Source organism: Diplotaxodon limnothrissa, linkage group LG14 (assembly GCF_057381915.1).
Source record: "Diplotaxodon limnothrissa isolate DT_005_m linkage group LG14, D_limnothrissa_male_GT1.1, whole genome shotgun sequence".
NCBI lineage: Eukaryota > Metazoa > Chordata > Actinopteri > Cichliformes > Cichlidae > Diplotaxodon > Diplotaxodon limnothrissa.
The window spans coordinates 35,312,352-35,325,687 of NC_140609.1; the positions used below are offsets into that span (position 1 = coordinate 35,312,352).

The 13,336-nt window shown below is 38.4% G+C and overlaps 2 protein-coding genes across 2 annotated transcripts; one reads left to right on the forward strand and one right to left on the reverse strand.

Moving 5' to 3' along the window:
• Positions 1-432: 432 nt before the first annotated feature.
• Positions 433-4,045, forward strand: LOC146619272 (uncharacterized). Its single transcript, XM_085370215.1, has 4 exons — positions 433-514; positions 2,131-2,246; positions 2,924-3,031; positions 3,596-4,045. The coding sequence occupies exons 1-4, from the start codon at positions 433-435 to the stop codon at positions 4,031-4,033; spliced, it is 744 nt and encodes a 247-aa protein (XP_085226341.1). The 3' UTR covers positions 4,034-4,045.
• A 144-nt stretch (positions 4,046-4,189) lies between these two features.
• Positions 4,190-8,753, reverse strand: LOC146619273 (uncharacterized). Its single transcript, XM_085370841.1, has 13 exons — positions 8,721-8,753; positions 8,329-8,366; positions 7,944-8,028; positions 7,754-7,844; positions 7,525-7,613; positions 7,317-7,444; positions 7,171-7,222; positions 6,234-6,331; positions 5,996-6,132; positions 5,847-5,912; positions 5,613-5,659; positions 5,299-5,447; positions 4,190-4,580 (listed from the first exon to the last, which is right to left on the reverse strand). The coding sequence occupies exons 2-13, from the start codon at positions 8,351-8,353 to the stop codon at positions 4,258-4,260; spliced, it is 1,290 nt and encodes a 429-aa protein (XP_085226967.1). The 5' UTR covers positions 8,354-8,366; positions 8,721-8,753; the 3' UTR covers positions 4,190-4,257.
• Positions 8,754-13,336: the final 4,583 nt, after the last annotated feature.

A 13,336-nucleotide genomic window follows, 5' to 3' on the forward strand; every position in this document is an offset into this window, starting at 1 on the left:
ATGGCAAAATAATGACGATTTTGGCTAGTACTGATGTATGGTAATTTATCAGTGCACTCCTAGCAGCTAGTCAACATTCTTAGAAACAACAGCATAAAACTTATCTCAAACAACAAAGGCAACAAAATAAAACTTCAGTGATTGATGTGAAATGAGAAATATTTGTTGACACGTTGAACACAAACTTTTGAAGTTATTTAGCCGCAGTTACGCAACTAAATAAATGCAAAAAGTTATCTCTTCATTAAAAGGCAAAAACAAGTTTTATCTTTGACTGACTGGGTAATTTGTTAGGAATGAAAGGATGCCACATTGTTTGATGGAAATGAAAATTATCAACCTACAGATGGCTGAATTCAAAGACTCACTGAGAAATAAAGAGAAAAAATGATGCGGCAGGTTAGTTCATTTTGCTGGCGCGCTTCTAATGACATGGCGGATGCCGTCCTGGAGGATCTCCTTCCCGATCTGGACCAAGACATCAATGAGCTCCTGGAAAGCTCCTGGAAACATAGTCTCCCAGAGTTGTGCTACTGGAACACCACCGATATATAATGGCAGTCAGGGTGCCGTTGCCTAGTCTGTAGAGGTCTGTGTGTCCCTCCATGGATATACCTCAGTTACCAACCACCAAACTGATTATACTGCACGATGTTGCAGGCATGTCTCATGTGTCTAACATGTGGTCAGGGTGAACCTTTATTTCTATATATCTGTCTAACTATGTGTGTTCTTAGTATTTCAACACAGAAGGAAAAAAGAACAAATTTCACCAACAACTGATCAGGCAGTAGTTGATGCAGAACTGTTTAATCTGGAATATTTAGTAATTAAAATTTCTGTAGTTATCTGAAATCTTCTTTAAAAAGCGATTTTGGGTAACTCTCCAGCAAGCAAACTAGCAATGTTCTTATGGAAATGTGGCATTTGCTTTGTTTCCCACCATCTAATGAGCCAGTTAACATTCAGTTGTTCACCCTAATTGACTCCTGCACTAACCGGATGGAGGCACAGGACTTCAAATAATTGCTGTCTTTATGAGCCAATGTCTAATGAATTTAAGTGCCGTATTTAGCAGTTGACTGACTCTGAGTTGAAGTGATTGAATGAAAAAAATATGTTTTGCGTCTTTTACAAAATTGAATCGATAGTGGAAATGTAGTCTTTTGACGTTTTGAGGGAAGCCGTTAGCTCTGTAGCACTACTAATATTCAATGTTTCCTTGACAATATATAAATATAGATATAGATTCTGTGGCTTTAAGATTAACTTTGTATTCCTATTCACAACTTTGCATTGGTTTTAAACAGAGCCAACAGCAATTGGGAAAAGCATATCTTCATTTTCATTCATTTTCATAAGCTAGTCAAGCTTTGTCATGAAGTGCAGTTAACTGGTCACTAATTATATCCTGCACTCACAACATTTATAGTACTGTTCATTTTTATATGATATTATTATACAGAACCGATATGTAGTGTGCAAAATGTCAAACTGAGTGAAACCTGTCATAAAGCAATAATCTTTTGAACTCTAAAGCAATACCAGTGTACGGTGTACATTTTAGGACATCGTCAGGTATCAGAAAAAAAATTGTCAGGTGTCAGTTGTCAAAAAAAAAATTGTCAGGTATCAGACAAAAAATTGTCAGGTGTCAGTTGTCAAAAAAAAAATTGTCAGGTATCAGAAAAAAAATTGTCAGGTGTCAGAAAAAAAATTGTCAGGTGTCAGTTGTCAAAAAAAAAAAAGTCAGGTATCAGAAAAAAAATTGTCAGGTGTCAGAAAAAAAAATTGTCAGGTGTCAGAAAAAAAATTGTCAGGTGTCAGTTGTCCAAAAAAAAAAAAAGTCAGGTATCAGAAAAAAAATTGTCAGGTGTCAGTTGTCAAAAAAAAAAAAGTCAGGTATCAGAAAAAAAATTGTCAGGTGTCAGAAAAAAAAATGTCAGGTATCAGAAAAAAAATTGTCAGGTGTCAGAAAAAAAAATGTCAGGTATCAGAAAAAAAATTGTCAGGTGTCAGAAAAAAAAATGTCAGGTGTCAGAAAAAAAATTGTCAGGTGTCAGACAAAAAAGTTGTCAGGTGTCAGAAAAAAAATTGTCAGGTGTCAGTTGTCAAAAAAAAAATTGTCAGGTATCAGAACACAAGGTACCAGAGAGAAAATCTTCCTGCAGGTGGCGCTGTTGTCATGTCCCACCCGAATTGATTTCCAAATATGTCATCAACGTGTGACCGTGGGAGAGCGTAAGGTACGGTGTACATTTTAGGACATCGTCAGGTATCAGACAAAAAATTGTCAGGTGTCAGTTGTCAAAAAAAAAATTGTCAGGTATCAGACAAAAAATTGTCAGGTGTCAGACAAAAAATTGTCAGGTGTCAGAAAAAAAGTTGTCAGGTGTCAGAACACAAGGTACCAGAGAGAAAATCTTCCTGCAGGTGGCGCTGTTGTCATGTCCCACCCGAATTGATTTCCAAATACGTCATCAACGTGTGACCGTGGGAGAGCGTAAGGTCATTGACCTCACCGGAGTTTTACCGTGGTTCAGGCTCCTAACGACACAAGGTAAGTTTAACTTTTTCTCCCTTTTGTTCATATTTTTGCCACAGTTGTGTTATATTAAGTTGCAGTTATGTTGTGAAAGTTACATATCAGAGACGGAAAGCCAGTTTTGTACGAAACCAAATCAGTACTATTTTTGTCTGGCTAATTCATTCTAGCTAGCGACAGTGGTGAAACGTGATTCAAATTTAAACTGTTCAGTAATTGTTTTGTATACATTTCAGCAAATGGACAAGCTGAAAGCTTACGAGCAGTTGCATTTGAATACTAATCCTATTTGAAGTAATACATTTCCAGTGGTAGACATGTTAGATTGTCACACCTGGCTATGCATTGTTTTATTAATATTATATATTGTCTTGATAGCTTGAAGGGGATGATGCCGGTTTCATATCACTGGACTTATCCATGGCAGTAGAGTACATCCATGCACAGAGAATCATTCACCAGGATATAAAGCCAGCAAATGTCATGGTAAGCCATATTGTATTTTTCTTTTTCTCCACTTTGTTTTTGAAGATCAAAATAAAAATAGTATATTATTTATTTAACTTTATTCTCTTCAGTCTATTAAACACTACATTTGAACAATGAGAAACTTTTCTGGCATATTCATATAAAGGATTTTTTTTTTAAAGTAAGAAGCCTTACATTGTTTCTTTAATAGTCCAATTTTTCTTTAATATGTTGGTTCTTGCACACCTACAAAATTCCCAAACATGTTGTAAGTTTAGGCTTTACAAACTGAAAGTTTCTATTATTTTATTAGTCTGTACCACTTGCTTAAGTGGAATGGGGATTAAAAAATGCACAGGACTATAAAACCGGGTTGGATCATTAACCAATCTGTTAATTTTAATGTTGGGTATAATAAACAATCTCAGAATAAATCTGCAGTGATTGGGTGATCTGGGTGCTAAAAGCTTTGAGGGTTTTTTTTTTTCCCCAATTATGAGCTGTGGTCTTTGGAATGACATTTTTGATAACATTTGTGAAATTTTAGACAACCTGGTAAGTTCTCATATGTATACCTTATAGGTTCACCACCCTTCTAAGAAGGCAGTCCTGACAGACTGGGGCATGGCAAACATAAGAGACACTGTGATGCTTCGTCAAGGGAGTAAGTTCACTGCCCAGGCTACTGGTCCAGCTGGTGGCACATATCTTTACATGGCCCCTGAATGCATACTGATGTTTGAAGAGGCCTCGTTCCAGACAGACATGTGGTCCCTCGGAGCCACATATCTGGAGATCCTGACGGGTTCCGCTCCGTGGATGGTTAAAAAACAAAGAGAACTGGCTGCACTAATGGCCACCAAAACCCCACCACATGCCCTATCACATCTCAGTGACAAAAACAGTTTTCTTGGTGGTTTGGTGAGCTATGACCCAGACTCAAGGCCTTCCGCATCTGATGTTGTTAAGTTTCTCAAGTCAGGCCTTGATCTTACGAGCCGATATGGCTACAAGTGGTAATGTTGCTACAGTCTGCAGTTCAAAAGTCTTTCAATGTGAATTATGTTCTACATTATTGTTAACAAAAGTTGTGGTAAATGAAACACTGAATCATTATGAAAGATGGCACCTTGTCAATTGTATTTCAACATTTTATTGTACATTTTGTTGGTCAGACAGTTTTCAAATTACCTGTTGATTTTAAACAAGGATAAATAAATGTTAACAAACACTGTTGTATGATTTTATTGGTCATTGGAAATGTTTACTGGTGCACCTTCCATCCTCTCTCTCTTCAGAAAGATGTATATGTCATTTGCCTCGGCAAACGTAGAAAGTGTAGGAACTGCATTTCTGTTCATGGCAGTTGTGAGCTCTTGGACTAGCATGAGGTATGCAGCAAGGCAACCATCAGGTGTGCAGGGAAACTGGCTGTTTTCTAAAATGTTCTGGCACATGTCTCTGAATTCCTGGTTTGCTACCAGTGAAGGCTCTTCCCTCTCACAGATTAATTGCTTGGCATAGTCTAAAAGGTCTGGGTCAACAATGTGCAGCACATTGCCATATCCTGCGAATGAAAGACAATATTGAAAAGATGTTCACTTTGAATGTTAAAAATAAATGAATAATGACAAAGCTGTTCTAGAACCTGTATAAGAAGCAGTCAGTGTTTACAGATGTTATTACAGAAACTTAAAGATGGAAATATCACTCAAACATTTAGATAAATTTTTAGTTAAAGGTGTCAATATGAAGCCATTTTAGTATTGACAGTAGAAATTCAGAAATCTCTTATTGTACTACAAGTAGGCTTCTTCGGAAGACACAAAAGAGAAAGCACATTATAACAGTTTTACGCTCATTACACTGGCTTCCAGTATATTTTAGAAAATTCATTTTAAAATTTTAGTAATGACTTTCAATGCTCCGAATCGTGAAGCTCCTGCCTTAATTTCTGATCTTATAGAACCCCACGCTCCCTCTCCCAGCCTGTGATCATCTAATCAATGGCTGTTAGTAGTCCCACCAGAAGACCAGAGGCAAGAGATCTTCCAAAGCGGTGGCTCCCAGGTCATGGAATGCTCTGCCTCCATCATTACGTTTCCTTGATTGCATTTATTCTGTATGTTCGATTGTGCTGTTTTATGTTTATCTGTTTTATATTATTGTGAAGCCACTTTGTGGTTTTTATCCTGTGAAGAGTGCTATATCAAAGTAAAAGTAAACTAATGAAAGTTAAAAAACAAACAAAAAAATAAAACCCCACAGGCTTTCAAATGACATACCAGGAGGTGGTGAGGTAAACAGAAGGTCGGGTTTCCCAAATGGACCAGGTGCATTGCGTTGCTTGCGGATGTCATGGGTGTTCCAAACTGTTTGCTCCGTTTTTAAGTCTCTTTGAAGCAGTGGCAAGTGTGAGTACTGCAAGCAGTTGCTATGAAAAAGGAGAATTAAAAAATTAATATGTTCATCTGCTTCTTTGAGGTAGAATAAGTAAAAGCTAAATTTTAATCAGTACTCAAAAAACAAAGGCATTCCTAGACCACATACTTTCATACTGCTGCTTGATTATTTTTCATGTCTAAAAATATTGACTTACATGTGCACAGGATTGTCCAGTTCAAGGATCCCAGACTCCATCATGGCCTACGCATGTTGTTTTGAAAAAGACATAAGTTGTGAAGGTGAGAATTTCATTAGTGAAAAGGTACAGATGTACATAAACACAGATTCTGGCCTTGTGTTTTCAGATAAACTAATCCATCGTATGTTTAACGAAATTTGGATGGCTACTCTTTGTTAATAGGTTTTACAGGTGAAAGATTTGCTTTACCTCAAATGTTGTCAGCCATTTCTTAATCCATGTCCGCTTTAAAATACTGTTGAAACATTCAGCTCTCTAAACAACAGAAACATGACATTATCAGTTTTGTTGTCAGGTTGTTACTTTAGAAATAGTCATTTACCAGCTTAAAGACATACCTGGTTGTGCACTGATGTCCCCATTCTGAAGCACCTCCATGCCTGATTCCCAAGATCTCGCATGTGAAATGCCATCTGCATTTGACCCACAACAAGGTTCTCCTTTCCTCTGTCCCCCCGAATCATTTGAGGACAGCCTAAAGACACAAACTGAAGATAATTAGTGAATGATGAAAAAATAAATTTATTAACAAAATGTAATCTTTTTTAACCCCCCATTTTTTAGTATATTGCATACCACCCTGTTCTTGAACAGCCTCAAAGAAGTATCTGGCCACAAAGTTTTGCTTGCGGTTGGATGTGCCCACCTTTAGCCATAGAACCTTCCTGGAAAATCTGAAAAGAAAGAAACAGAAAAGTGGCCACTTGTACATATGATTTAATCATGTTTTGGCACTATGTTTGGTTTTTGTTACATTCCCCAAGAGTATGCTGGTTTTCCATTGTATTATGTCTAGGCGTTGTTTCTGGTTCCTCCGGCCATTTTGACTGCCATAGTTGTGTAGGCTTACATGCCTTTGGAATTGAATGTGACTCTTGACTGTGTTCAGACTGACGCGAGGGGAGAGCTGCCTTTTGTTTTGTAATCCCTTGTATTCTCCTGTTTATGTGTTGGTTAGGTAGGTTATCGTAAATTGTACATTTTATTTTCTTTGGAGTTAAATTCTGTTTACTTTATATCAGGGATGTTTTGTTTGTTGTGTTGGTCTTGGCCCTCCCTGAAATTAACTGCCAGTCTGAAATGGAACTTTAAGACTAGCAGGAAATAAGCCTTTTAAAAACCGCCATCTTGAATCCTCCTTCACTATTCATACTTTATCTTGGTCCCTTAGACCAGGCTTGGCCAAATCCAGACCTCGAGGGCCAGTGTCCTGCATGTTTTAGATATCACCCTGGGTAAACACACTTGAATAAAATGATTAGTTCATTACCAGGCCTCTGGAGAACTACAAAACATGTTGTGAGGGTAATTTAGCCATTTGAATCAGCTGTGGATCAAGGACACATCTAAAACCTGCAGGACACCGGCCCTCGAGGCCTGGACTTGCCCATCCCTGCCCTAGACTACTCAGGAGAGATAACACCTCAGTTTACCGCACATCCTTATCTTGAAGCAACTTTGTACTATCACTGAATATAATAAATTAAGTAGCGAATGCCATATTCAAACCTACCCATCAATCCCCAAATGTATCCACATTCCAAAGAACTTCAGTTTATCATTGCCTATATGAAACAACAAATAATAATTACAATTTGTTTCAACAGAAGTACCATCAAAACATGTTTGGAAGGTTAATTGAAAAGATAAAATAAATACCATCAATGTGCCGTGTGTCATTTGGACCACGGCTGATGTAATTCCGACAGGGAATTTTCTTCTTTCCAGGAGATCTCCTCTGAAGACCACTTGCATCCATATACCTCATTATATTCGCAACATCGTCTCTACAGTAACAATAGATTTTACTCTGAGCTCAACAGTAAAACAAGAGAACACTTGATCATATACACACTATTTAACCAACCTGTAACAAGGCCGCACTCCTCTGACATCCCTTACCCGCTTTACCATTGCCCTGATTCCTTGTTCAGGAGACCACTGTTTCATCTCACTCTAAAAAACAAACAAACAGACAATTGAATGTTTTTTTTTTTTAAATCACTACAGAAAATAACATTTATTGTTTCTACAATAGCTCATGACACAGACTTCAGGAAAATATATATTTTTTGCACTGATGTTTTAACGCTTACCTCCACAGCTTTGTGGATTTCAGTAAAAGGTCGTTGGGGGCATCTTCGCTTCAACCCTAGAAGTTTTAAAACTCGTCTCAGATGCCTCTCACTGTTAAAAGACAACACAGACTTACATTATATTAAATGCAAACTGCATGTTTTGTCATTTTAGAGAGTTGTCACGGAAACTGTTGAAATGCAGACTTACCTTATTTTATGCCCATATGAATTCAGTGCACAGCTGATTTCCTTTTGTTTTAAGCCTTTGTTGAACAATGTTATTATCATCATATCTTGAAAGGTTAAGTGTAACAACAACAGTCTAATTGATCACCCACCTCTTACACTGAACATAAGTAATTAACCAGTAAAGTACTAAATCTTTTTATGTGGCAATTACACTAAAAGCATCGTCTATTCAGTGCCCACAAATAAAACATGTGTAGCAAAAAATACACTTCTTTGATATGAAAGAGGTGAACAGTAGTTAATAAATAAGTTGTACTTTAGTCATTTATTTTTAATGCTCTTTTTTTAATAAAAAAAAAAAAGTATTTTTGGTACAGTCATGGGAACCAGCCAGAGTCGGATACTCCTTTCATCATCGTCAGATGACATATTGCAGCAAAGTCTAAAAACAACAACAGAAAAAAACATATCGGGATCAAAAAATATCCCGACAGTAGCAATATAGAAAAGAGAAATAAAGAAAAAGAGGACAGAAAGGATGCAGGCTGCTCGTGAGCTTTCAGCTTGTCCATTTGCTGAAATGTATACAAAACAATTACTGAACAGTTTAAATTTGAATCACGTTTCACCACTGTCGCTAGCTAGAATGAATTAGCCAGACAAAAATAGTACTGATTTGGTTTCGTACAAAACTGGCTTTCCGTCTCTGATATGTAACTTTCACAACATAACTGCAACTTAATATAACACAACTGTGGCAAAAATATGAACAAAAGGGAGAAAAAGTTAAACTTACCTTGTGTCGTTAGGAGCCTGAACCACGGTAAAACTCCGGTGAGGTCAATGACCTTACTACGGTGTACATTTTAGGACATCGTCAGGTATCAGACAAAAAATTGTCAGGTGTCAGTTGTCAAAAAAAAAATTGTCAGGTATCAGAAAAAAAATTGTCAGGTGTCAGAAAAAAAATTGTCAGGTGTCAGAAAAAAAATTGTCAGGTGTCAGAAAAAAAATTGTCAGGTGTCAGTTGTCAAAAAAAAAAAAAGTCAGGTATCAGACAAAAAATTGTCAGGTGTCAGACAAAAAATTGTCAGGTGTCAGTTGTCAAAAAAAAATTGTCAGGTACGTACCAGTGCCACAGTGACTGCTGTCAAAAGATTTTCACAGTTAAGTGAAAACATATGTCTCTGAAAACATCTGTCCCAAAAAAAGACCAGCTCAGGATGGCAGGTAAGTGAAAGAAATTAAAGAAAGTTATAAGGAAAAGAACCTAGACCTGTTCAGCAACCGTTTCTTTTTTTAATAATAATGGATTGGATTTATATAGCGCTTTTCAAGGCACCCAAAGCGCTTTACAATTCCATTATTCATTCACTCTCACATTCACACACTGGTAGAGGCAAGCTACAGTTGTAGCCACAGCTACCCTGGGGCAGACTGACAGAAGCGAGGCTGCCATATTGCGCCATCGGCTCCTCTGGCCATCACCAGTAGGGTAAAGTGTCTTGCCCAAGGACAACTGTTATGAATGGCTGTGTGCAGACAGGAATAGGACCCAAGGTGCAGACTCCGGAGACAGTCGTGAACTCAGAACAGCTTTAATGTAAAATTCAAAATATAACATAACTGGAACAAATCAAAATAAACTTAAACCAGAGGACTGACCGAACACACAGCTAGGTAAACGGTAGATCGCGACACAGACACAAAGAAACACAGGGCTCAAATACACAGAGGGAGCAATCAGGGAATGGGTAACAGGAGGGAAACACAGCTGGGGCAAATCAGGCCTAACGAGACAAGTGGAAGCAAAACCAGACACATCAACATCAGACATGGACTTTCAAAGTAAAACAGGAAACCCATAACACAGACTGAACAAAAGACACAGACTCACATGCAGGCACTACAACAGAGGGAACAGAGACGTGGGACCAGGGCAGACACAGACACTGACTGGACACGGGGATATAGCAACTAAGGATACACAGAGACGTGAACTAGACAAGGGGATACAGCTGACAGGGGAGACAGAGCAACTAGAGAAGACAGAGACATAAACCATAAGACAGAACTCAAAGAAAGAAACCAAAGACTAGAAATTACAAATAATAAAAATAAACACAAAAACCCTGGGTCAACGACCCAGGCATCCTAACAACAACAACCAGGACAGAGAGCCCGGGGATCGAACCGGTTACAGATGCGCTCCCCAACCCCCAGCGCCACGGTCGCCCCGCAAGTCTAATTTGACTAGTGTCTATAAATGCATTATTTACATGTCATGTACCCGTGACCACTGAAATTAACAGCAAGTTGGACGACAAAGTCAGCAGGTGTTTAAAGATAGGTGTAACCTTGGAACACTGTTGTTGTTATTGATAGAGATTTTGGGATGAAAGGACAACCTATGTTTATAAATAAATGTAAATATTAAAAAAAAAAGGTAATATTTTTTTCCTATGGCAAGAAAATTATCCAGTGGTGCAAGCAGCTGCTCAGCTGGACCGAATTCAAAGCAGCTCTTTGGAGCGCCACATGTGTTCCTAAGGGCTGGTGTTAAGTCATCTTGTATCTTCTGTGCTTTGTTTTTTAAATTCTATTGAAAGTTCAATGGTACCACTGGCCTACAGAACACTGGTGTTGTTGAAATATTTTTTTTCCCTATACACTACTCTTATCTATAAAGTAGATTTCAGATATCTTACGCAAACAAACGTTGCATCCTATTGATGAATCCTAATCCATATCTAGAATATAGTCATGGAATCATCTCACTGAGATGATGTTGCCTGTATTATAAGACGGGACTGAATTATTAATAGTAATATGGTCATTCAGCATCAAAACTACCTATAATCACATCTACCTTGGATCAAGCCACTTTCAGTGTTTTGCAGTTTGAACGATACCAGAGCCCACAGTCGAAAGATGAGCAGTCACAAAGCTCCCTGAGTCATACAGAATCATTTTGTCACTGCGACAGTAAGCATCTGCCCTGCTGAAGGGTTCTTGAGCAAGACAGAGATTGCCCACCACTCCCAGTGACACGACTATGTTTCTAAGGTTATTAAAAAGATGAATTTGGCTCCAGCAGTCAGTAAGTATCAGAAAATGCACCAGTTTGAAAGGAAAAATAGAATATTGTGATTGTCAGGAAATTTCTTCCTGTGCAGTAGAAAGGCAATTTCACGAATCCAGAAAAGATCTATGCTCAGTAACGTGTGTTTATTTCAAGACTGAAGAGCTTAATTTGAATTGTTTTGAAGCTTTTGTTGACGTAACTGTGCTTTGATGACAGATAAGCATAAAATATGCACTATATCTTTGAACTGGTCCCATGATCTTTTTTTAAATTTCTTTTTTCAAAAGTTAAAGTGACTTTAGTGCAGAGAGTGAGAGCTAGCAGTGGCTTTCATGTGTGGAGTCATAAATAATACGCTTTAGAGTAATATGAAATTCCCTCAAGTACACATAATTAAAACATACAGTAAAAACTTGCTTACTTCCCGCCCTCTGGCCAGCCCACACAGGTGAAGCAGACATCTGAACAGTTCTGATGAATTTCACAAATATCTGTGCTGGGGCATCTGAAGGCAGCCCTGCACATTTGGCATTGCTGAGATGGTGAAATTTTGGATGAAGCTCTTTAAGCATATCAGTGCATCCCATAAAGGCTCAGCAGAATGTTTAGCACTAAGGTGCCGCTTATTCCTTGCCCGTATCAGCCTGTTCGAGATGGACAGCAGATTATTAGGTTATCTGCTTTGTCAGGCTGTGATCAGACAGCTTTCACCACTGATGTTATCATTTAGTTGTTAACCCTTCATAGTGTAAGGGGTTGAAATTTTCTGCATTTTCAGCCTAAAAGCATCAACCAGCACAAACACATCTGAATACTAGTAAAATCGTATTACTCTGCCAAGAAATGCTTATATGTATAAGAAAGTAGCTGCTTTTTGTTGAAAGTAAGGATAAATTACAGTCTCTCTCTTTTTAAATAGAGTAACTCTGTCTCTGGCTGCCCTTTTTTTTTTTACCTCTTTAATGCTGTGGGAATTAAACTGACAGGCTAATAAGTCTAAAGGGTCTGCAACCAGGCTAGCACCTCTCCGAGACTTCATTTGGACACAGGGGTACTTTGAGCTGGTGGTTAACATCAGCTAGTGTGTTAATAATCTCACAGTGACAATAATGGCATGTCGATGGAAGTTGCTATATTGTTTAGCATGTGTTTGAATGCTACCTTTTTATACCAAATTCCCATTGAAACAAAAACAAAAATACGAAGCTAGTATGGCTATTTAGTTAGTTAGTTAGTACACTTTATGCAAAAGGCACATAGTAAAGTTTTAAAATTCAAACACTCCAGAGGTAAAGTAATAATAATGTCACGCCTTTGGGATTTAACAGTAGCACCCCCAGGCTTCTACCTTTCTACCTTTAAAACCTGGAGAGCAGCCAAATGGCTGGTAGGCTTTTAGCTAAGCTTTAGCTTCAGCCAAGTGGAAGCTAAATTGGCTAGTCATTCATATGTATATTAGGTTGTTACCTGGGAATTCTGGAGGGAGGGGAGTGGGGGTTTGAGTGGATTGAGGAATTTCCCTGCGAATCTTGTTGACTGTGCCGAGGATGGTGGTTTTCCGTCTAAGAAGTTTTTGCGCAAGTGAAAGTGATGTGAAAAAATTGTCCGTGGTAACATTTCTGCCCTTGTCTAGGAATGGTTCCATCAGCCTCATTACTACATTTTCAGAAAGTCTCTCCCCAGTGGGACGATTGGGGTCCTTGCCAAGATATGGGAAGACATTGCAAATGTACTTGGATTTTAGGTCGCAAGCCACCCAAAACTTGATCCCAAACTTGTCAGGTTTACTTGCAATATACTGCAGGAAACAGCACCGAGTCTTTGATGGGAAAAGCTGTTCATCAACGGTGATATGTAGACCACGGTTGTAGCACGTGATGCAGTTGGTGACAAATGATCCCCAGACACTGGAAATTGCAGCGAACTTATCAGTCTTTGCTCGATCACTGCGGGTGGACTTGTCATCAAAGCGTAGGTGTTGCATGATGTCTTGGAAGCGGTTTCGTGCCATAGTTCCAATTATCTGTGGGTTTCCCAGGTTTGCTGACCAGCAGTCATTTAGAGATGGAACCCTGTAAACCCCCCGCAAGATGACAATTGCAATAAATGCCATTAGTTCAGGGAGGTCCATGAACCAATGAACATGCTCCATGCACCACTCAGCAGGCCATTTGTAAATATGTGTACAAATGGTTGGTTTTTTGTACTGTTTTTATCAATAAATCTCAGCAACAAAGGACATACACCCATGTGTGTTGATTTCTCCCTAAGATGGCAAACTGAAACACTCCAAGTTGGTGACTTTTGGAGATTTATTTCCCTGGATG